Raw genomic sequence first — 24,580 nt, forward strand, 5'->3', positions numbered from 1 at the left:
GGTTAGAGTACCAGAAATAGGGCTTATCCATTAATCAAAATCTAGGGCATATGTACAATCTTACTGAGTAAAAGTCAAATCATGATTTTTTTTTTTTATTATTCTTTAAAAATCAGGATCTGACAGACACAGAAACTGTAACAACATGCAAGGCAGTGAAACAAATTAAACAAATAAGTGAGAAAATAAATACAAAAAGTGAGGAAGAGAAATGATAAAACATGAAAATAAAATATGTTAGAATAAAATAAATAATAATAGGACAAATAAAAGAAAAGTAATTGACGATGGAATATAAAATGAAGTAATGGCAAATTGATAGACTAGATGATGACTTAGTGGGTTAGTGAGGTGATCGATAGATAAAGGCTAGGCCTGTGTGTTAAAAGTTTAATGAGTATTAATATATTTAGTGACTTATTAATAGAATAAATGATGACTTAGTGAGTTAGTGAGGTGATCAATAAGTAAAAACTAGTTCAGTAATGATGAAGTTTTCTTAAGTGCTAATATGTTTGAGGTGTCTTGTGATGAAGGTCTTTTCCTGGTATGTAGATTGGGTGGCGACTTGATATTTATGTTTGCGCTGACGAAGGTTGTGTGTTGTACTTTTGATTGGTAGTAGTGGAGGATGGATGACGTGGTTGTTGTTATTTTCTATTTTCTTGAACAGCCTTGAATCGAGTGTGTTGAATATCTGAGTGATGGTAGGATATGATGCAGGTAGGTAGTTGAATCGAATTAATTTTTTGATGAGAGATTGTAGCTGCTGAAGTTGTTGTTGCTTGGCAAAACCAGACCAGGAGGGAGCTGCATATTTGATGCGTGAGATGATGAGTGATTCGGTGATGTCGAATAATTTGATGCCTCTGAGACCATGTGAACGGAGTGTTTTGAGTGCGTGAAATGTTTGAAAGCCTTTTGTGATGATGTAATTGATATGAGGTGCTATATTGAGTGTGGAGATGAATGTTATGTGATTTTTTACTGTTATGATTAAAAGATTTAGAGAAAAATTAACTTAATCTAATGTCTGCCAATTTTATCATTTTTATTATAATAAATTAATAATAATTAAAATTCAATGAAAATTTTTTTCACAAAGGTTCTGGCAAAACTACATTGCTCAATTACATTCTAACAGAGCAGCATAACGTGAAGATAGCTGTCATCCTCAATGAATTTGGAGCCGGTGTGTGCGTGCGTGTGTGTGTGTGCGCGTGCGTGCGTGTGTGAGTTATGTGATGGTACGATGGTTAAAGCGGCTGGCAATGTGTATGTTTGTTATCTCTGAGAGTTTATTATGAGAGAATAATAATATAATTATAATATAATCATAAATATATACTATATATATATTATATATTATATCATATATCATAAATATATATAATATGTATTATAATATAATAAAAGAATTATAATTTATTTTACTTTACTTTTTTCCGTGTTTGTAGGTAGCGCTTTAGAAAAGTCGCTGGCAATCGGGGAGAATGGCAAGTTGTACGAGGAGTGGCTCGAACTCAGGAATGGCTGTATGTGCTGCTCTGTCAGGTTGGTCGGCCACTTGATTAGGGAAGTTAGGGAAAATTATTGTTATTACTATTATTATTATTATTACTACTACTATTAATAATAATATTATAATTATCATTATTATATATTATTTATTATTGTTAAATAATACTGCTACTGCTGACAACAGCAATAATAATAATAATAATTTTGTTATTTTTATTTTTTTTTTCTCAAAGAGACAACGCTGTAAAAGCCATTGAGCTGTTGATGGGAAAGAAGGGCAACTTTGATTACATCCTATTGGAGACCACCGGACTGGCCGATCCAGGTCCGTGGAATGAAAGAAGAAATGGACGGACGAGTGAATGGATGAATGAATAAATGGATGATGGGTGGATGGATGGGTGGGTGGGTGGATGGATGAATAGATGGATGAATAGATGGATGGATAGACGGATGGATGAATAGATGGATGGATGGGTGGGTGGGTGGATGGGTGGATGGATGGACGGATGAATGGTTAAACAAATGAACGGATAGATAAATGTATGGATGAATCAATTGAATCATTCAAAACTACCTGGATAGTGAAATGAAGGAATGAATGAATGATGAATGAATGAATAGATGGATGGAAGGATTATTCACTGAAGTGAATGAATAAATATGGATGAATGAATACATATCGAAATTGATTTTATGAAAGGAATTGTTTCATTCATTAGTTTGTCTGATCATTCGCTTTTCACTCACTTATACATTCCTTCATTCAATCACTCATAAATTTAATTTATCATTAATTAATTAATTTATCATTAATTAATTCATTCATTCAGGGCCCATTGCCAACATGTTCTGGTTGGATGACGAACTGGGTAGTCAAATATATCTCGATGGTATTATTATTATTATCATTATTATTACTACTACTACTACTACTACTACTACTACTACTACTACTACTACTACTACTACTACTACTACTACTAATACTTTTACTACTACTACTAATACTACACTACTACTACTACTACTACTACTACTACTACTACTACTACTACTACTACTAATACTTCTACTACTACTTCTACTACTACTACTTCTACTACTACTACTTCTACTACTACTACTTCTACTACTACTACTTCTACTACTACTACTTCTACTACTACTACTTCTACTATTACTACTGCTGCTGCTACTACTACTACGACTGCTACTACTATCAAAAATAACACGGATGATTGTGGCAATGGTGATGATGCCAGGAGAGACGGAGATGATGATGATGATGATGATGACGATCTTGGTGAGCGTGGGAACGATGAACTTGAGAAGATTCTACGGCTCGTCAAGTAAATTATTTTTATTCTTTGCTGATAATCATTATAATAATAATTATTATTATTGTTATTATTATTGTTGTTGTTATTATTATTATTATTGTTATTAAACATTTCTTTGTTTTGATTTGATGAAATAAAAAATGTCAAATTGTTGTTATTAACACTTCATAACCAGTTTGAATACATTAACGAATTTGAATAAGTTATTAATTTTAAGATAGATTGCGTTTAATACTATGAATGAATGAGTGAATGAACGAATGAGTGAATGAACGAATGAATGAACGAATGAATGGGTGAGTGAATGAACGAATGAATGAATGAACGAATGAATGAACGAATGAATGAATGAGTGAATGAACGAATGAATGAGTATGAATGAATGAATGAGTATGAATGAATGAATGAGTATGAATGAATAAATGAGTGAATGAATGAGTATGAATGAGTGAATGAATGAATGAGTTAATAGGCTAATTCAAAATTGCTAAGATGACTGATTAGTTGGCAGGTTGAACGCGTTCATTCCAGCTATTGCAAGCTGTTTCGTGTGAAATAAAAATAGCATTGATGATTTTAAACTGATGAGTAATAATAATAATAATAATAATGATGATGATGATGAAGATGATGTTGAGTTTTTTTTTTATTATCAAGGTCTTCTAGGCCGAATTTAAGTAAAATAAAAAAGTTAAATACGCTTTTTTAAATTAAAAATTTATTTCCAGGTCAATTAATAGCACGGCAAAAATATTAACATCGTCCCATAGTAAGTGAGTTGTGATGATGATGATAGCGATAATGATGAAAATGATAGCGATGATGATGACGATTGTGATGATGATAGCGGTAGGTAATATATGATGATGATAGCGGTAGGTAATGAGGATGATAGCGATGATGATGATGACCGGTAAGTCGTCAACTGATTCCAACCCTAACCCTAACCTGTGAGTACAATCTTTCAAAATCATCGTGCGTAACTCTAAAAGAGCAGCCAGAATATCCCCAAACTGGTCGTCTTCTTCGTCACTATGATGACATTTCTCCATGCGATGACTTATCGATGGATGATACCAAAGATATTTTATTAGAAAAATTGTTGATGTAACTGATTAGTTGGCAGGTTGAACGCACTCATTCCAACTATTGCAAGTGGTCTTGCGTGAAATATTCACACAAATCATTCGCTCATTCATTCACACATTCACTCACTCATTCATTCATTCGTTTATTCACTCATTTATTCATAGTTGAAACGCAATCTATCTTAAAATTGATAACTTACTCTTTAGAATAATATCACAATATCAGTGCTATTGTCATCAAAATCATCTTTGCTTGATTCGCTCCAGACTTCCATCTTGAAAGAACTGCTCCATTTTTGCTCCAGATGATCAATATATATTTGTTATTATTGAAATTTTTGGTAATTTATTCTATTTTTTATAGTGGAATTTTTTTTGACCACAGGGTAAACCTAGATGATATACTAAACCTAAATACGTTGATGCTGGCTCCCAAGAGGTAACTTTTTACATATGTATTCGTTGAATCCACAAGCAATTCATTCATTCATTCATTTAATGTTTCTTTTTTTCATCCATTCATTTGCAATTTTTTACATCTTTTGAATAATGAATTATAATTATAGATATTGTAGAATGAATGAACGAATGATTGAACGAACGTCCTACCGAATGAATGACCGAGGGATGAATGACCAAGCGACTGATTGAATGAATGAATGAGTGATGTGCGAACGAACGAAAGGATGAATAATAATTTTTCTTATAAAAAAATGATATTTGTTATTATTTACAGAAACGACTTGATGAGAAAAGAAGTCATTCACACCAAAGTAATTATGTTTCTTCTTGTCTTAGCCACAACTACAACTACTCGCTACCACTTCGGCTGCTACTTACTGTCGCTACTACTGCAATTACGACTACTACTGCTGCTTTTACTACCACTACTACACTACTACTACTAGCTACTACTACTGTTGCTGCTACTTTTACTATTACTACTACTACTGCTACAACAACAACTACTACTACTAATACTACTACTTCTACTACTTCTATTACTACTACTGCTGCTTCTACTACTACAACTTCTACTACTACTACCACTACTACTACTATTATCATCACCACCACCACTTCAAGGGCATACGATCAGTGACGGTAGAATATTCGAGAAACGTTGACAAGCAGCTGCTCGAGAACTTTCTCCAGCAGCTTCTGTGGGAGAAAAATATCGAGAGTTCATCCAACAAGAGACACATGCGTGTTATCCGGATAAAAGTACGCTTTAGACGCACACACACACACACGCACACATACATACACACACACACAAGCCCACATACATACATACACATACATACATATATACAAACACACACACACATACATACACATAGCTCCCTCATAGCTTTTATCAACAAGGGGACCATACATACACACATACATAGACACACATACAAACACACATACATACACACACATAGACACACAAACAAACAAACATACATATAAACATACAAAGGGAGTGTTATCGATAGAGAGCGAGGAACATCAAGTACTGCTGCAGGGCGTTGAAGAAATTTACGAACTCAAACATACCAACGTCCCCTGGGCTGGGGATGATGGTAATGATTTTGATGATGATTTTGATGATGGTGGTGATGATGACGATGGTGAATGACGGTGATTTTGATGATGATTTTGATGATGACGATGATGATGGTGGATTTTGATGATGATGGTGATTTTGATGATGACGATGATGATGATTGTGATGATGACGATGAGGATTTTGATGTTGATTGTGATGATGACGATGATGGTGGTGATTTTGATGATGATTGTGATGATGACGATGATGGCTGTGATGATGATTAATACGATGATAATAATAATAATAATAACATTCTTTGAAACAGTTCGGGTGACTAGGATAGTCTTCATTGGCCTAAATCTCGACCTCGGTGTCCTCAAGTCATGCGTTGAAAGTTGCCTGATTGGTTGATAGATTGGGTGGCTGATCAGTTGTTGATTGATTGATTGAATGGTTGATTGATTGATTAGTTGTTGACTGGTTGGTTGATTGATTGGATGGCTGATTAGTTGATTGATTGATTGGATGTTGATTGTTTGATTAGTTGTTGACTGGTTGGTTGATTGATTGGTTGTTGACTGGTTGGTTGGTTGAATAATTTGATTGATTGATTGGCTGAATGAGAAGATGAATAACTATTTGATTGATCTGTCATTTGGCTGATTGATTGATTGATTAACAGTTTCAGATAATAATTCAACAACTCACCTATGACCAATCGCTTGATTGGTTTAATTATTTAACGAACGACTGAATGAACAAACAACTAAATAAATGAATGAATGATTGATTGAGCGTGGGTAGTTTCAGTTCCACTTCCTGTCTTTTTTCTATTTTAACTCACAATAATAAAAAAAACACAAGACATGCGATTTTAAAAAAATAAAATCTTTGTAAAAGCAGTCCAACTCGTGATTTTATCACCAACAACACAACATCATCAAAAGCATGTCTTCCATGTTTAGCCAGCCAAATACCGTGTCAATGCCAGTAGCCACCGACCACAAAATCGTTTAGAAGCTACGGCGTCCGAGGCTACGGAAAGCAACCAATCACAATCTATCCATACAAATTTTTATTCACCATGAATGACAACACTAATAAGATAACATCATATATATATATATATATATATATACATATATATATATATATATATATATATATATATATATGTAATGTTAAAAAGAAAATATTAAAAAAATCTAAGACTACTATATATATACATATATATATTGTTTGTAACTATATATATATGTATGTGTGTGTGTATGCTTGTATGTGCGTGTGTGTTCACTTCGTCTATTCATTCACTTGTAATATAAAATGAATGAACGAAAGAAGAATGAATGTACGTATGAATGAGTGAATGTAATTAATGGTTATTATTATTATTATGGATATTATTATTATTATTGTGGTTATTAGTATTGTTATTAATGTTACTTATCATTCTTACTAACTTCACAAATGTCATTTTTTTTGCTCAAATTTCATTATAACTAGCAGTTGAAATAGCCAATGAATGTCTTATTAACATTATCACCATTATTATTATTATTATTATTATTATTATTATTGTTGTTTTTTTTTTGATGGTGGCGGCTGTTTGTTAAATTAATTCCGAACGATATACTAAGAGATGATTAATCAATCAAAAAAAATAAATAAATAAACGAACACAAAAACAAAAAATTAATAACAATAATAATAACAATAGCAACAATAATAAAAAAAAATATTTCTCCTCCAAGATCATTTCAACTGATTAAAGAAGAGCAATCAATCTTTAATATAACCAGCAATAATGTAAGAGAAATTTTAATTAATTAATCAATCAATTAATTAATTAATTCCTTATTCTTAATTAATTAATTAATCAATCAATTAATTAATTCCATTTTCTCATTTAACTGGCTATTAAAAACGTATAATATATATCGTCCAATCATAATAATAATAATTATTTTACTTAAAATAGTAATAGTTATTAGCTATGTAGTTAATTATTAGCTATGTAGTTCAAAACACACATACACACACACACACAGATATATATATATACATACATATACTTAAATATATATATATACATATATATATATATATATATATATATATATATATATATATATATATATACATACATACATACATATACATTGGTGCATTCATGTATTTACAGTTAAGATTAATAATATTATAGATAGCTATACTAAATCAATTTCTGTACAGTAAGAACGCTGTAGAAAATAAGAAAAATAATTAATAATAGTAATATAAACAATATTAAATATGTATATAACCTTTCCTTAAAAAGCGGTAAAAATTATTGAGTAAAAATTACTACTGTGTTAGTTAGTCAGTTATTGTAAGTGTGTCTTTGTGAGAGTTCGTGCGTGTGTGAGTTCACGTGTGTGTGTGTGTGTGTGTGTACGTGTGTGTGTGTGAGAGAGAGATAGAGAGACTTCGTGTGTGTGTGTGCGTGTGTGTGAGAAAGAAAGATACTTCGTGTGTGTATGTGTGTGTGTGAATTCGTTCGTTCGTTCGTGTGTGTATGTGTGAGAGTTCTTGTGTGTGTGCATGTGTCCTGTTTTGATAGCAGGACAGAATAAATAATTTGGATAGTAAAGATGGTGCACTTAAAGGCCAACAGAAAAAAAACACAAACTTATAATTACAAATCGTTATAAATACGCACACACACTCATACACACACACATACACACACACACACATATGCCTACACACACACATGGGCATAGATACAATTCAAACGAGAAATATGAAACAGAGCATAATGAAAAAACTAACAGTCACCTATCAATTATAACGGCTAACCAATAAAATTAATTATAGTTATATAAATATATTACATATATATATATATATATATATATATATATATATATATATATATATATATGTATATAATGTATTAGAGAAAGAGAAAAAGAGATAGTGAGAGAGAAAGAGAGAGAGTGATAATCATAATGATATTGAAACACATTAATTCATCTGATGAATCTTATAAATTCTATAATAAAAACCTTGCAGTGAATGCGATTATTAGTCATCTGACTAGAAACATTTAATTTAATATTAAAAATAATAATTATAATATATAATATATAAATAAATAAATATTATAATATAATAATTATAAATACATAAATTTAAAGTGTGTCTTAAGTAAGTAAGCTGACGGGTAGGTTCAATAGTAAGCTAAACAGGCGAAAGAAGAGTTTAACGCTATATTATTAACGATATTACAAATTACATGAAATATAAATAATAATAATAAATAATAATAATAATAATAATAAAGAACAATAATAATAATAAATCAGAAAAAAAACATTGGTCCTTAGGGTTATATATTCATATATATATATATATATATATATATATATATATATATATATATACATATATATATATATATATATATATATATCCATCTCTCAATCAATTATATATTATATATATATGTATATATATATATATATATAAGTGTGTGTGTGTGTGTGTGTGTAGGTGTGTGTGTATGTGTAGGTGCGGTGTACTCGAATAATATAAATAAAAATAATATAAAGATGAACAGCGATAAGTAACAAGACAACAAAAACTACGACACGCTTAACGACAAATAAATTCAATAAGAATAACAATAATTATTATAATTATTATTATTGTTGTTGTTGTTGAATTGTTGTTATTATTATTGTTGTTGTTGTTTACCGCGATCATCATTGTCATCATAATTTTCCAATCAGAACAACAAAAAAAAAGAAGCAAGTTAACAAAGAGTGGTGAAAAAGAAGCGATATATACAAACTAATCAAAATGAAACAACAAATATGGGCTCAAATCATTATATACATTTGTTTATATATATATATATATATATATATATATATATATATATATATATATATATGTATGTGTGCGTGTGTGTGTGGTGCGTATCTATGTCTAAGTTTTTATAATAATATATTTTTATCCTTTTATTTTGATTGGAGGAATAAGACATAGCTGACACGCATGCTGTCTGGTCGTGTAAATTTATCTATGGTATGATTGATTTACCAAGAGAATTGATTGATTGATTAGATTAGAATGATTGATTGGATTAGAATGATTGATTGCACTGATTGATTGATTGGTTAGATTAGAATAATTGATTGATTGATTGATTGGATTAGAATAGAATGATTGATTGATTGATTGAAGCCAATGACAGATTGAATAATTTCTTGATTTAGTGAATGGATTCATTGGCTGTACTGATTGATTGATTAATTCATCCATTGATTATAAACTGATTAGCAATCATTCATTTATTCATTCATTCACTCACTCGTTAATTCATTCATTAGTTCGTGTAGCTAGCCTTTAAAACTTCAACTATAAAAATAACATTTATTTCTAAGATAATTATTACTATAATATAATAAATGTAAATATTTTCATCATAATAAATTAATATTATCGTAATAATAATAATTATTATTATTAAAATTAACGGCGAACTTTCATAAGAAAAAAATTATTCAACATTTTAAAAGATAACTTTAACAAAAAATAAAAACATCAAAAGTAAGAACACAAATGTTTATATATGTACACACACACACACGCACACACACGAACACCCACACACACGAACACGCAAATATCAATACATACACAAAACGTACACACACACATAGCATACACCACACATAGCTTACGAACGTATGTATATGTACATGTTTGTTTGTATATGTTTGTTTGTATTTGCGTGTGTGTGTGTGTGTGTGTATGCCTGTTTTTTTGTGTATGTATGTATGTATGTATGTATGTATCCAATGTCATCAACGACTCCATCCTCATAATCTGTAGTGTCTTGTCGTCATTAATCTAATTAACTAATTAAGACCCAAATTAGGATCTTTATGATGAATAAAATGTTTATATAAATTATATACAAGTATATATATATATATATATATATATATATATATATATATATATATATATATATATTATACAAGCATATATATATATATATATTATTTATAATTTAATTACATATTTATAAATAATTCATTCCATCTTAAACGACGTTAAAAAGCGCGCTAGAATGACAAGACGAAAAGAAAAACACGTCGAAATAATTTTATTATTAAACAATTTGAAATTAATATATATTTTTTTTAAATGTGTTTTCTGTCCATCAATCTATCCATTAATTCATTCATTTAGTTGTATTTCTGTTCGTTCGTTCATTCATTCATTCAATTTAATTCATTCATCAATTTGTCCGTCCATCAATATATATATATATATATTCATTCATCTATTCACTTACCTATTCATAGATTCATGATTTATTCAATATGTCCATTTCTTCATTCATCCATTAATTTATTCATCTGTCCATCATTCAACCAATCCATTAATCCATCCATTCAATCAACCAATCATCCATCCATCCATTCATTCATAAGCTGAACTAACAGACTCGAATATAACCCCTTTGACGAAAAATTTCTACAAAAAATAAATTAATACAAATTGAAAAAAAAAAATGATAAGAACAATAGTAACGTCGTTAAAATTATCAATATGAACATGTGTGTGAAGCGCTAGCTACATCGCCATCATCGCTACTGCAGTCGCTACCACTACTATCACCATTCTTATCATCATCATTCTTATCATCATCTATCTTTCTTCATCATCATCTCTATCATCAACATGACCAGTAGAGAAGTTCAAGCTGAGTACTTCAAGGTCATAAGTATCAGTGCTTTGATTTCAAATTGAAAAAATTTGACTCGTGTGATCATAATGAATGATGAAGACTTTTATTTTCAATCATTTCAATGATCAGCCAAATTCAGATCATCATCATCAGCACTTTTGCCATCATCTCCTTCATCATCATCATCATCTTCTTCTTCTTCATCATCATCATAATCTTCATCGTCAGAATATTTTATCAAAAGCCTTTTCATATTCAGAATAAAGAATCTGAAATCAATAAAAACTTCGACAAAACAATGACGATTAACCAAGCAACTAATCAATCAGTCAACCAGCTAATCAATCAACCAACTAATCAATCAGCCAGCTAATCAATCAACCAACTAATCAATCAGTCAACCAGCTAATCAATCAACCAACTAATCAATCAGCCAGCTAATCAATCAACCAACTAATCAATCAGTCAACAAACCAACCGACCAATCAGTCAACCAGCCAATCAAATATATTTATATAGAGAGCAATTTTTGAGACATCTAATGGACGTGATGATGCCAACGCGAATACCATTCGCTACTAACAAATTGACAGCTTAATGGCGATTTATTGGCTGATGGATGGAGGGAGGGATTGATTGAATGACTGATTGAACGAATGATTGAATGATGAATTGATTGAATGAATGAATGATTGATTGAATGATTGAAAGAGGATTCCAATAGAGCAATGTAATGCTGATTTTTACTGTCCCAGTAAATTAAGTGTCACTAACGAACGAAAAAAAACGATGATGATAATGAAGATAACAATGATAATGATGATAACAATGATGATGATGATGATGATGACGATGATGATAATGATGACGACGACGATGACGACATCATGACATAACTCCATCCCAGCAAAGTGCATAAACAATTTATTCGTCCAAAAAAAAATCATTTTCTCTTAACAATCACAACCTATCAACAATGATTGTGCCGGCTACTGGCTGTTGTAGTAGCAGCAACAGCAGCAGCAGCAGCAGCAGAAGTATTATTATTAGTAGTAGTAGTGGCGGTGGGAGTGGCGGTGTATCTTTTGTTGCCTAGCAAGAGACTGGTGCTCAACTTCTTTAAGATGGTCCTCTTCTTATGATCGATGACATTAACATCCTTGTGGTCAAGGTCGCTATCCGCCTGTGATGCTATTAGTGAATTAGTGTCATTGTCGATATCGTTATTATTATTATTATTGTTGTTATTGTTGGAGGGGTCCAGGTTATCTTTCTTCGGTGGCTTATTGTAGGTCTGGCCAAAGACAGAGTTAGGGTCGGATGATTTTTTTAATTTAATTTTTTCAAAAATATTTTGCCTGGATGGCGACGACGATGTTGCTGCTGCTGCTGATGATGAAGATGTGGATGATGTGGCTACGTCTGCCGCTTCACTGCCGATTCTGTTGTTGCTGTCGTGCGAGACCTTCAGAACTGTGGGCGTTAATGTGAATGGTTATGAAAGAGCAATCGAGATGGGGTGAAAATTTTATCTGGTGAATCAAACAATAACTTTAATTATCGTTAGAATTTTTAAAATTATTTCATTATAATAATTATAATAATAATAATAATTATTATAATTATGATAATAATTATTTTAATTATGATAATTTCGAAAATTACTTTTCCTCCGGCCGCCCTCCTGATCATAAGCCCCGGCCTTGACCTTGCGAGCGTTCCTCCTCACCTCTTCTTCCTCATCCTCCTCCTCCTCGTCTTCGTCTTCCAGCATCTTGCTCTCGTCGACGGTCAGGTCGTCCGTGGCGTCCGAGTCCCCCTCATCAGCCTCATCATCGTCCTCGTCGTCATCTTCACAGAACGTACCATTCGAGGAGCCTACACCCCCCCTGGAGGATGACCTGGTAAGACGATCGGATTTTGGCGCGTTTGATTTCGCCATTTTCGGTACAAAGACATCCAGATCTTCTCCAGTCAGGAAATCCTTATCCGTGTGGAATCTGGAGGTCTTCGGGTTGCTCCTTAAGGTCCTCGTCGGCATGAGGGTGGAAGATGGCGGGAGGAGAACAAGTGACGTCATTGCGTTGACACTGGAGCAGGGATTTGCGGTTGAGGAGGTGATGATGCTGGGCGTGTGTGGCGCGACTGCAGTGGCTGTTGCTTCAATCAGTCCCGCAACAACATTAACACTGCCGCCACTACTGCTAACGACGACGTTGACGCTGTTGTTGTTGTTGTTGCAGCTGCTGCTGCTGACAGAAACATTTCTAGACTTTCCATTCCTAGCTCTCTTCCGACCACGAGCTCTCATATTTTCCAATCTGAAACTCTTCCTCCCCTCCTCTGTCTCTAGCCTCTCCAAGTACGGAGCGATTTCTGCCGGATTCAAGAGAGGGCCGTTCTTCAAGTCGGGAATGGGAACCATCGGACTGATGTGAATCTGATGCGAGTAGCGATTGTTCACGCTTTCGACTGCCGCCCCATCTTCGAGCTCGTTGAACGAAACCGCATTAGACTGCAAGCTGCCTGACGCACTGCTACCAGTTGCCGTAGTGCCCAGGTCGTAGTTGATGTCCATGTTGTCTGATTTGTGCGCCAGAGTCATGTGACCCTTCAGAGTGATGACGTTGAAATATTTCTTGTTGCAGATTGGGCAGTTGTGTTGCTTGTAGTTGAGTTCCTCTGTCTTGACGCCCATGATAATCAAGCAGATGGTCAGTTGGTGCTGGCGACAGAGCTTCTGCGTTGGAAACTTCTCGCCACAGTAAGGACAGAGATAGGAGTACTGGCGAGTGTAACTAAATCTGTGTGTGTGTGTGTATAATCAAGAGTAACCCAGTGAAAATTCAACAATCAAAACTCAACAAATCAACTAACCAACCAGCTGACCAACCAATCAGCTGACCAACCATACTAGCCAACCAACCAGCCAACCAACCGATTAGAATTAGCATCAAAGCATTTGGACTTCCTGTGATCCTTCTTTAGCTGTTTCGTACTAAGATCAGTCATACAGTGAGAGCAGTGATAGTTGACGATGCACTGCATGTAGACATTCTTGTACATTATGCCCTTTGAAGGGCGTTTCAAATAAGGGTTGTTGTTGTTGTTGTCACCGTTGTTGTTATCGGTCGGGGTTTTAGCGTCCGTGTTTTTAGACGCCTTTGCCTCTGGTTTGTGACTGTTTTTTGATGATTTTATTGACTGTTGCTGGTCGTTTTGTTTACGTTGTTGCTGTTGTGATTGTTGTTGTTGTTGTTGCTGCTGATGTTGTTGTTGAATGTTGTAGAAATCTGAGTTATCAACTAAAGACGTTGTTGATATTGTCGTGAATTGTGGTTTTCTATCTTGCTGTTGTTGTTGTTGCTGCTGGTCCATGTTTGCAAACATAAGTGGATTAGAGTTGTTGTTGTTACTGTTGTTGTTGAGAGTGCATGCTGCCTGGTAGAGGTCATTCCTTGGGAAGTATTCTGAAGAAAGCTGTGAAGCATCAATCGTCGATAGGGTCTGCAGCGATGGATTCAACAACAACACATTACCATTGTTGTTGTTGTTGTTGCTGCTGCTGTTGCTCATGATCAAATCACTGCTGCTCATTGTTTGGCCAAGAAAATTGTTCAATATGCTATACTGGTTAGCTAGGCTGTTGTTGTTGTTGTTGGCATTGTTATCAGTAATGTTGTTGTTCATTGTTTGTAGCACATTATAACTTTGCGCGTATTTTGATAAATCATATTGCAACTGATGTTGTTGCTGCTGCTGTTGTTGTTCTTCTTCACGCTTCACATGCTGCTCTTCTGAATGTTTTTTCAGATGTAGTAGCTGATGACTAAGATGTTGTTGTTGTTGCTGCTGCTGCTGGTGCAGAAGATGCGGGTGATGCTGTTTGACATCTCCACTGAGGCCATCATTGACACGAGCAACACCACTAGCATTGTCGCCATTGTGGTTGCTGTGGTCGGTGTGCTTACAGAGCATGTGTCTGACGAGAAATAGATCTGAGTGAAACATTTTTCCGCAAACCCAACACCTGCTAGCTGGAGCTCTTGTGGTTTTCGTTGCGTCAGTGTTGTTACCTTTGATAATGTTATTTCCAGCTCTACTTAGAATTTCAACTCCACCTTTTTTACTATCTTCACCCACAAATTCTTTTTTCCCGCCATTACTAGCTTCATCATGTGTGTCTTTTATGTGTAAATCGGTGTTCTCGTCCTTACAATTATCATTCGCACTGCCGTTAGTGCTATTAGTACAGGTGTACTTGCAGTGGAACCAGGCAGATGTCTGCTCTTGGAAGTGCAGACCGCATTTGAGGCAGGCGTAGACGGCAGACATTGTGTGTCTGCTGTGCTGTCCATCCTGGCAGGCCTTCGCGTGGCCTATGAAGGACTCTTCACTGTAGAACGTGACGTGGCATCTGTCGCATCGAAAGGTCACAAACTCGAAGATGTTCACGTCGTTGAGGAGCAGTTCTCGACCAAACGCTGACGATTGGTTGCCGATGGTCCGGTTCTTGTCCAATGAAAATGCAGATCTTTGCTGCTGCTGCTGTTGTAGTATGAAATTTTTAAGATATTCCACAGGCGATTGAGTGACAGTGATGCTGTTGCTTGGATAGCTGATATTGACATTGTTGAAATTATTGTTAAGAGTAGATAACTGATTCCTTGGCTGCTGTATGAAGAGATGCGTGATCTGCTTATCCTCTGTATTCTCCACTTTGATGTGTTGTGAAGATGAGGACGATGGTGCCGACGCTGCCCACTGAGTCATCTCTGCTGCACCTGGACACACCCCCAACTCTACACTACTACTGCTCATGCTCATTCTACTGCTGTTTTGAATGCTATCAGCAGTGTTGGCATCGTTACAAACGCCACTATCATTGACGACACTTGCACTGTTGTCTGAATTTGAGTTGTTGTTGTTCTCCTCACCCACCATCATGTCCTCTTCGTCAGGGTCGTCACCGAGGCAGCCCCCTGTCATGCCCGGGCAGACGACGATGTGAGCAGTCAGCCAGGAGCAGTCTGGAACAACCTCACCACAGCCGTCACAAACACACGGCTTGATCTGAGAATCATTCAAATCTAATAACTGTTGCTGTTGTTGTTGAATTTGTTGATGTTGTTGTTGTTGCTGGCCATCAAACAGCAGCATCTGATTCGACTTGCTAGCCCTGTTATAAGTTCGGTTTGATTTCCTCAAGGGCTGCACAGTGGCAGTGACCACTGCAGTGACGGGTGTTGCGCCGGTTAAACTGGCGCCAATCGGTGCATCTCTGGCTGAATCTTTACGTTTGCGGAGTACCCTCTTCTCGATACTGCTTTCTTGGGGAAGTTTAGGCAGACTGACAAAACATTTGGTCAACTTGACTGGTTCATCCACAGCTTTCTTAGGAGTCTTCTCCTGGCTTCCGTAATTGCTATCCTCGCTCGTGGCGCCAGAACCGCCTAAATAAAGTTCATTCATGTTGACCTGTTCCCCGAATCTTTTGCGACAAGCTATCTGATGGTTCCTCAACCATGGTCGAAGTCCTTTGCGATTTTTATTCTTCTCCCTTCTAGAACCGCCAACCCTGCTGCCAACGTTAACATTTGTAGTAACGCTGGCAGCAGCAGCAGCAGCAGCAGTATCTGGGGTAGTGCCTGCATCGCTTTCAAGCTTCTTCATCTTAGCCGGGCTGCCGAGTGAGCCTCTCTCATCTATTTCACAATCGCCGTCATCGTCATCGTCGTCGTCAATCACGACACTTACAATGGTTTCATTGTTATTGTTATTCGGGTCAGACGACCCCACGAGGGAGCCATTTAATTTCGAGCACTTCCTTCCTCTCCTTGGGCCAAATATAATTTGATTTTCAGTATCCGTTATACTGCCATCGCTAGCAGTAAGAGCAGTAGTAGTAGTAACGGTGGTATTAGTAGCAGTGGCATCAGCTGCGGCGTCATCAGCCTCAGTAGCAGTAGTAGTAGTAGTAGCTGATATAGATTTATTTCTTAGCCTTTTAGATATAGGAACATCAATATTACCACTGTTATTATTATTTTTATTATTTTTATCACTACCATCATCACGGTCATCCTCGTCGTCGTCGTCGTCATCGTATACAATGCCGACATTATCAGCTGGATTCGACGATGAGAATGACGACCTTCTTCGACTCAACGCAACTCTGTGGTGTGAAACAACCAAAGAATTATTACTACCGTTATTATTATTGTTGCTGTTGTTATTACTATTTTTGTTGTTGCTGTTTTCAGAATTAGTAGTAGTGTTAACCAAAGCAGTAACTCTATTAACTGTAGTAGCAGTAGTAGCGGCACTAACCACCGTATTACTACCACCAGAATTTGTGCATGCAACGGTAATAGTAGTTGCAGTAGTGCTTGTATTGTTGTTATCCGCGTTATTAATGTCATTAATGTTGCTGATTTTACTGACGTTTGAGGAGCTATCACCCAAAACATTAATCATCACATTGGTACATCCCTGGCCGCCGGGGGCCACTCCGCTACTCTTGTGGTCAGTAGTTTTATCTCGATTAATGATCAACTTGTCAATGCTTACGATAGCTGTCTGCTTGGTTCTGTCTACAATGGCTGTCGATGAGGATGACGACGATGAAGATGGCGATGACAGAAAAGAGGTCGGCGGGGTCATTATCAGAGGTGGTGGAGTGGATGACGACGTGGTCGATGACGTCATTATTTTGAAGTTTTTCATGTTGTTGTTGATGTTGACAAAGGATTGAGAGAGTGGGTAGACGATCTCTCTGTAAATTCCTTCGCTAACTTTAACTGGATTCTCTGAAATGATGACTTGGTTATTTATTACTTGCTGCTGTTGTTGTTGTTGTTGCTGTTGTTGTTGCAGCAATTGTTGCTGTTGCTGCTGCTGTTGTTGTAATAATTGTTGTTGCTGCAGCAGTTGTTGTTGCTGCTGCAACTGTTGGTGTTGCTGCAACTGTTGTTGTTGTTGCTGCTGCTGTGGAAAACCGCTGCTCTCAATTGGCAGGTGGTAAGTGAAATTGGATACTAAATTAGAGAGGAGGTTGTTTGTGAGGATGATGTTCGAGTCACTGACTATGATAACGTTGGTCGGGTCTGCAGAAATACCCAAAAGATTATTATTATTACTACTATTACTATTGTTAGTGCTACTGATGTTATTGTTGTTAGAATTGTTGCCGCTATTGAGGGGTACGCTAATGACATTGCCAACTAGAGTATTGATGTTATTGATGCTACTGATCATATGACCTGGGGCCGACCCTGAAGAAGCAGAAACACTAATGGTGGGTGAGGAAGAAATTGTGGCCGCAGTCGTCGTGACGGTGCTATTGGTGCCCACCTTGCTGACCTTCTTGTTTCCTTTACTCCCATTGGTCAGTTTCTTAGAGGCTCCAGCTCCGGATGCTGACTTTGTAATCTGATTGGTTGGATTGGCAGCCGTGGTTGAGATTATTGTGGCCTCTTGTTCCTCCCTGGCTACCAGGCGTTTAAATAGGTCATCAACGTTTATGTGAGAAACTGGGACACGTATGAATGCATCGCCTGATTGGTTGAGTGTGTACCTGCAGGTGGTTTGTGATTGGCTGGATAATTTTAAACTCATTTTGAAACCAGACCAACACGTACGCAACGACTCAAACACAGTAGAAAACTTAAAAAAAAACAAAAACATACACAATCACACACAAACACAGACACACACAGGCAAACATACAAACAAACTGACCCGTATTGAACGAGGTGTTGAACGATAATGCTCCTTATAGCAGACCATGGCTGCTGTCTGTCTACTGTCACAGGTCTCAACTGAGCCACTGTCTGCAATACGCTGTTGTATACCTGTCAGAAGATTAATGAATGTACGAACGAACAAACGAATCAATCAATCAATCAATTAAATCAATCAATTATTCCTATTTATCGTTAAAATTATAATACGAATTAATGAACGAAAAAAAAATGGATAAAGGAATAAATGCGGAGAAGGATAATCAAATAAATATCAAACAAATTAATCAACGAACGAATGAACGGCCAAAAGAATAAACAACTGAATGAATGATTAGATAAATAAATGAATAAATGAACGACTGAAGAAATAAGAACCTTGATATCGACAGGCAACATCTTGCATGCAGAATTAGGAATTCCAGCTGATCTGCCTTGGAAGAAATTGAGAGCCTCAAGATAATGCAAAAGTGTCGGATCCAGAGTCAGTGAAGTCAGCAAGCACTCCTTGGAGAATAAAAAGAGGATTGCATCAGTCAATCGACCAACCACCCACCAAATTAACCACCCAACCAACTGATCAACAAGTCAATCGATCAATCAACCTACCCTAACACCGATAAAAATAAAAACATTTACACAAATCAAAACAACAAAAAAGAAAAACTAACGGATAACAGGGGTGTAAAATTTCTAAAAAGTTTAGCGACAATCTCGACGATTCGGACCAGCTTCAGAGCTGCGGCACTCCCAACGTACGGCGATGGAGACGATGACGGAAAGGACGAAGATGACGATTGTTTTTGTTGGTGGAAAATTCTCAGAGAAAGCTCAGTGCAAAGCGGGAGGAACTGATTGGTGAACTGTGTGACGAACATGATGCTAAGAGATATGATCGTGAATTATTTTTACATTTTTTTTTGACGATGCGGACAACAAACATCAGAGCTACTACATCTCAAGCATCTCTTACAGAAACCAACAGCAAACACACAATGCATCTCTCCGCACTCGAACCAGGTCATTGCAAGAACAATGCAACGTCACACAGTCCTCCGAAGTAGTAGCAGCGGCGATACTGTGGCAAGAACATTAGCGACGCTACTTCTAAATCGAAAACGCCACTCACTAATTTTAAATAAATTTTTTCTCCAAAAAGTTCACACAATTAAAAACTGCACACATAGCCAGAGACTTCTTCATAATATGACTCTAGGGCATGCAGACAAACGAAATACAAGTTTGTTTGTTCCTATTTTACAAAAAGGTTAACATTTTCATCCGCTGCTATAGGCTGCGCTATTATATTACATCACGTAATGTTTGTTTAGGTAGACAAGCGTTTGATCAGTTGAATTTCAAATTGTTCATTGTACATTTTGATTGCATTAAATTATAATATTTTACGTGACGAAAATTTAAAATGGCTAACGGATTAATTTATTGTAGATAACACAGGCTAGCGTCTTCAATGAGGTTAGATTGAATTAGTTTCATAGATTTAACAAATTTTCATAGTCGCTCAATAAAACAATCATAAAAATTAAATTAATTTATTTACATTTGGAACTATTTTAACATTTATTCACAGAGAAAAACCTATGATATACACAAATACTGATATACAAATGATATACAGCAATGATATACGAATACAATGATACATATTGAAACAGAATGTTACAAAAAAAATTTAGATATTCCTTGAAAATCTACATCCATAGCTATCCGTCCCATGAATTAGAGACAAGGTCTGACTCTGCTGTTGTGAATGAAATGAAGATACATGGATAATGTTCTGGCATCAGGTACCCTTAGATAGATCTTGCTCCAGTAAAACATTTGAAAGTTATTGAACACAATTTTGCAAAAACTTGGCTTACATTTTGAGTAATTGAAAGTGTTGAAATTTTTCAATTCAGTTTAATTTTATTTGTATTTTTTTTTTCAAATTCTTCAACCATCAGCCCTTATGTACACCTAAGCTAAATGAAAGCCACAAAATTGACATTCTAGATCTGAACTATTCTATCAGCTAAGCTAAGCTCGGTAGCTATAGCAATAGCTAAAGCAGTAGCTAGGCTATTAGCGATAATGATAACAAACGATAAAAATATTAGTCATCGTCATTGTCGTAACTAACTAGCAACATAACCACCATCCTTATCACAGTCATCATCATTTTTTTTATTAGCTTTATTAACAAACTTAATTGCTGAAATGTAATATAACAATATACAAATGATAGGTTATGCATCATTAACATTGCATCTTTATCAATCCCTATAATGTGATCAAGGTGACGGTGTGAGTGTGATGGAAAGAAATTGATCAGTGTAGCCGTGTAGAAAATGACAGTATAAGTTTCAGATGAAAATGACAAGCAAAGATCATGCTGATGATGGTAATCAAACAGGGTAAAGGTTAACTTTACACTCCACCCAACAGCGTATCATACCACAGAAAGTTCTACTACCTGATCGTAAATTGTCTCGACGAATATGCAGAGTGTGTCGAACTCTTCCACTACGCCTACCATCTTGTTGATGTTTTCCAGCATCAGCTCTTGCGTCATGTCGTCGTCGTCACTTTGAATGCGAAGCCAGCATAGCAACAGTTCCTGATTGGTCGATTTTTGCAAATGAAAATTGATCTGATTGGCTGGCTAGTTGATTGGAAGTTATTTATTCGGTTGATTGGTCGATTTTATGATTGAAAATTTTGTTGATTGACTGGATGGCTAATTGATTAGTTGATGATTGATAGGTTGATGTGCTGAGTGGTTAATTAGTGCTGATTGAATGTAATTATTTAGTCCTGACAGGCTATTTGGTCCAGACAGTGACTGGATTAATATCTATGTCAATCCATTGGCAATTCTTAGATTGTTTATGTTAGTTGGTTGGTTGATTGGTTGTTTGATTGATTGGTTAATTGATTGGTTGCAACTGTCAAAAAACTCACTCATATTATCAATCAGGTTTGCGAAAATCGTAGTTCATCAATAACATCATCGACAGCACAACACACACTAACACCACCACCATCATCATCGCTATCATCATCACCACCACCATAATCGTCGTTATCATTATCATCATCACCACCGTCGGCGGCGACATCACCATCATTATCATCGTCATCATCATCATCATCACCTTAGTGCAACAATGATTGGTGGATGTGAGTAAATCCTGCAATAGAAATATCTCAGAAGCAATCCTCAATATCGGAGCCTGAAAGGATAGCCTAAATAAAATATTATAATTATTATAATTATTATTATAAATTACTATTGGAAATTATTATTATAAATTATTATTACTTATAATTATTATTCCTGCTGTTATTTTATTACTAATCATTATTAAATATTAACCTCTCCATAGTTTTGATGACATCTCTGGCCAGGCAGCATGGAAGCTGGCAGCACTGAAATTATAAAAATATAAAAAATTATGAATATAATTAAATAATTGAATAAATACATAAATAAATAATAAATATATATAATATAATATATCATAAAATCAAAACGCCATAACTAACAATATGCAACAAACTATTGATAATATAGGAACGAACAGAATATAGATAGACCGAGATTAAGTGAAGCAAACAAGAAATGAAGTTACTGTAGGATAAAATACATCATATTTATATTCCATACAATTTTATTTACTCTTAATAAACATACACACACACACACAAACACACAGACAGACACACACACACAAACACACAGACAGACACACACATATGCACGCACGCACACAAACATAAACACAATAAAAAAACTCCACAAAAGGAAGAAATGGACTCCCATTGAAAAAACCCTCCAGAGAAAAAACTAATATGACTAACTTTTCACTATGTGCTAATTTGACACACAAATGAGATGTGATATCAACATTCTCAGTATATACACACATACACATGCGCGCGCGCGTGCGCAAACACACACATACACACACACAAACATAGTATTGTATTTTAGTGAATAAAAGATTTATTAATTTGAATTAAAACATAAATAAATATTTTCACAGAAAGACTTACATGTCTATGGAACTCTTCGCTACGTCCTAACTTATTAAAGACAAACAACAAATTAGAGATGATGTCGACATTGCTCTGTAAAGGGGGATACTTGAGGCACCAATCAAGCAACTGAATAGCTACTGCATCCAAGCCATTATCAGACATCATTCTAATTTGACCGGCTATTTCTGATGCATTTTCTCGCACATAACTTATGCCTTTATCAGGAAAAAATATTCAAATTTGATAAAAAATTTTTACGAATTCTATGTGATCTTCATTAATAAAATAGACTCTATTTATCTAATTAACTTGACAAAAAATACAAATTAAAATTTAGTACATGAAATAATTAGCTAAAACTAGCTTTTGTTTATTTTCTTTTATTAAAAAATATTTTTAAAAAAGAAAAATGTATCATACACCACCTATCTGTTATAATGATCTGTGAACAAACTTTTTCTGAACAACAAAATTAAAAACTCGTTTGAAAAAATGCAAAATTGACCTGATTCATCCTGAACCGGAGTCCCCTCAATTAGTGAAATGAGGATAGGACTCACCCAGATGTTTGACATTTTGTTCGAAAGATTTATGGGGCACAGCAAATCAAAAACGTCGATCAAACGATCAACACGTTGGCCATATTAAATTTCCGACTAAGACTCAAGTTTTATACGGTTTTAAATAACTAATTCACTAATTTTAGTAATTATCAATAAGACGCAGCGTCAATGGCAAACAATCAAACAACGACTGTGCAAAACATCCACGGACTTTCGCCTAAAAGTTATTTCGGGGTTTTAAAAAATGTCGATAAAAGAATAATTTGTTTTACAAAATCCTCAAGAACAATCAATTTTGATAATAAATTGGATTTAAAATCAAAATAAAACAATTACGGCATCCATTATAATTTCTCGCCACGAACAATAAATTTAAAATTTAATATACACAAATTAATGTCTATGCTTATTGTGTATCATTTCAAACAGTTAAATTGATCAAATTCGATGTCTTTTTGTGAAACTTAAAAGGTTAATTGTCAATTTTTTGTAAAATTTATGAAAAAATTTATTACGTAATACTGTAGGGCAAGAATATTAATTAGTTTTTTTCAAATATCGGTGTCTATATCTAAGAAATTGTAAAGCACTTTTATTGAATAACTTTGAATAATGAATTGAATAATGAGCTATATGAAAGATTTACTTGACTTATTATGTTTAAAATAATGTAATTAAATCAAATTATGTATTATAAACTTATTTTTGACAATTTGAATATAAAAATTGCTTTTTATCCGGTGAGATGCAGTCATGGATGCAGTAGCATACTGAAGGTATTATAAGTATATTATATACTATATAAGGTATTATATATATATTATATAAGGTATTATATACTGAAGTCATAGGTTGTCTTAGTAGGATAGAACAATGTTTTTACTTATTTGATTTTATTAAGTTTTTATTGTTCTGTTAAATTAGTTTATTTAATACTAATGAATAATTATTATTTTTTATTAGTATCGATATTATATTAATACTAGCAGT

The 24,580-nt window shown here is 34.7% G+C and overlaps 2 protein-coding genes across 2 annotated transcripts in view; one reads left to right on the top strand and one right to left on the bottom strand.

Annotated features, from left to right (window-relative positions):
* HELRODRAFT_193445 (hypothetical protein) overlaps positions 1 to 6,380 on the top strand; it is a gene marked incomplete at its 5' end in the record, with an annotated part of 7,214 nt that extends 834 nt beyond the window's left edge. Inside the window, 11 exons of the mRNA XM_009027730.1 lie at positions 117 to 198; positions 1,106 to 1,192; positions 1,458 to 1,555; positions 1,756 to 1,846; positions 2,355 to 2,376; positions 4,338 to 4,391; positions 4,689 to 4,725; positions 5,039 to 5,176; positions 5,421 to 5,523; positions 5,818 to 6,096; positions 6,153 to 6,380. Coding sequence (XP_009025978.1) covers positions 117 to 198; positions 1,106 to 1,192; positions 1,458 to 1,555; positions 1,756 to 1,846; positions 2,355 to 2,376; positions 4,338 to 4,391; positions 4,689 to 4,725; positions 5,039 to 5,176; positions 5,421 to 5,523; positions 5,818 to 5,903 — 798 coding nt within the window. The 3' untranslated portion in view covers positions 5,904 to 6,096; positions 6,153 to 6,380. The remainder of the gene's footprint in view (positions 1 to 116; positions 199 to 1,105; positions 1,193 to 1,457; positions 1,556 to 1,755; positions 1,847 to 2,354; positions 2,377 to 4,337; positions 4,392 to 4,688; positions 4,726 to 5,038; positions 5,177 to 5,420; positions 5,524 to 5,817; positions 6,097 to 6,152) is intronic.
* Positions 6,381 to 12,211: 5,831 nt separating this feature from the next.
* Positions 12,212 to 23,602, bottom strand: HELRODRAFT_193446 (hypothetical protein; the record flags this gene model as incomplete). The annotated part of the gene is made up of 11 exons (XM_009027731.1): positions 12,212 to 12,714; positions 12,907 to 14,045; positions 14,210 to 18,817; positions 18,982 to 19,094; positions 19,362 to 19,490; positions 19,655 to 19,846; positions 21,460 to 21,603; positions 22,142 to 22,232; positions 22,363 to 22,415; positions 23,043 to 23,242; positions 23,533 to 23,602. The coding sequence occupies 11 exons, from the start codon at positions 23,600 to 23,602 to the stop codon at positions 12,212 to 12,214; spliced, it is 7,242 nt and encodes a 2,413-aa protein (XP_009025979.1).
* Between the last annotated feature and the right edge of the window lie 978 nt (positions 23,603 to 24,580).

This window comes from Helobdella robusta (assembly GCF_000326865.2).
Source record: "Helobdella robusta unplaced genomic scaffold HELROscaffold_50, whole genome shotgun sequence".
Taxonomy (NCBI): domain Eukaryota; kingdom Metazoa; phylum Annelida; class Clitellata; order Rhynchobdellida; family Glossiphoniidae; genus Helobdella; species Helobdella robusta.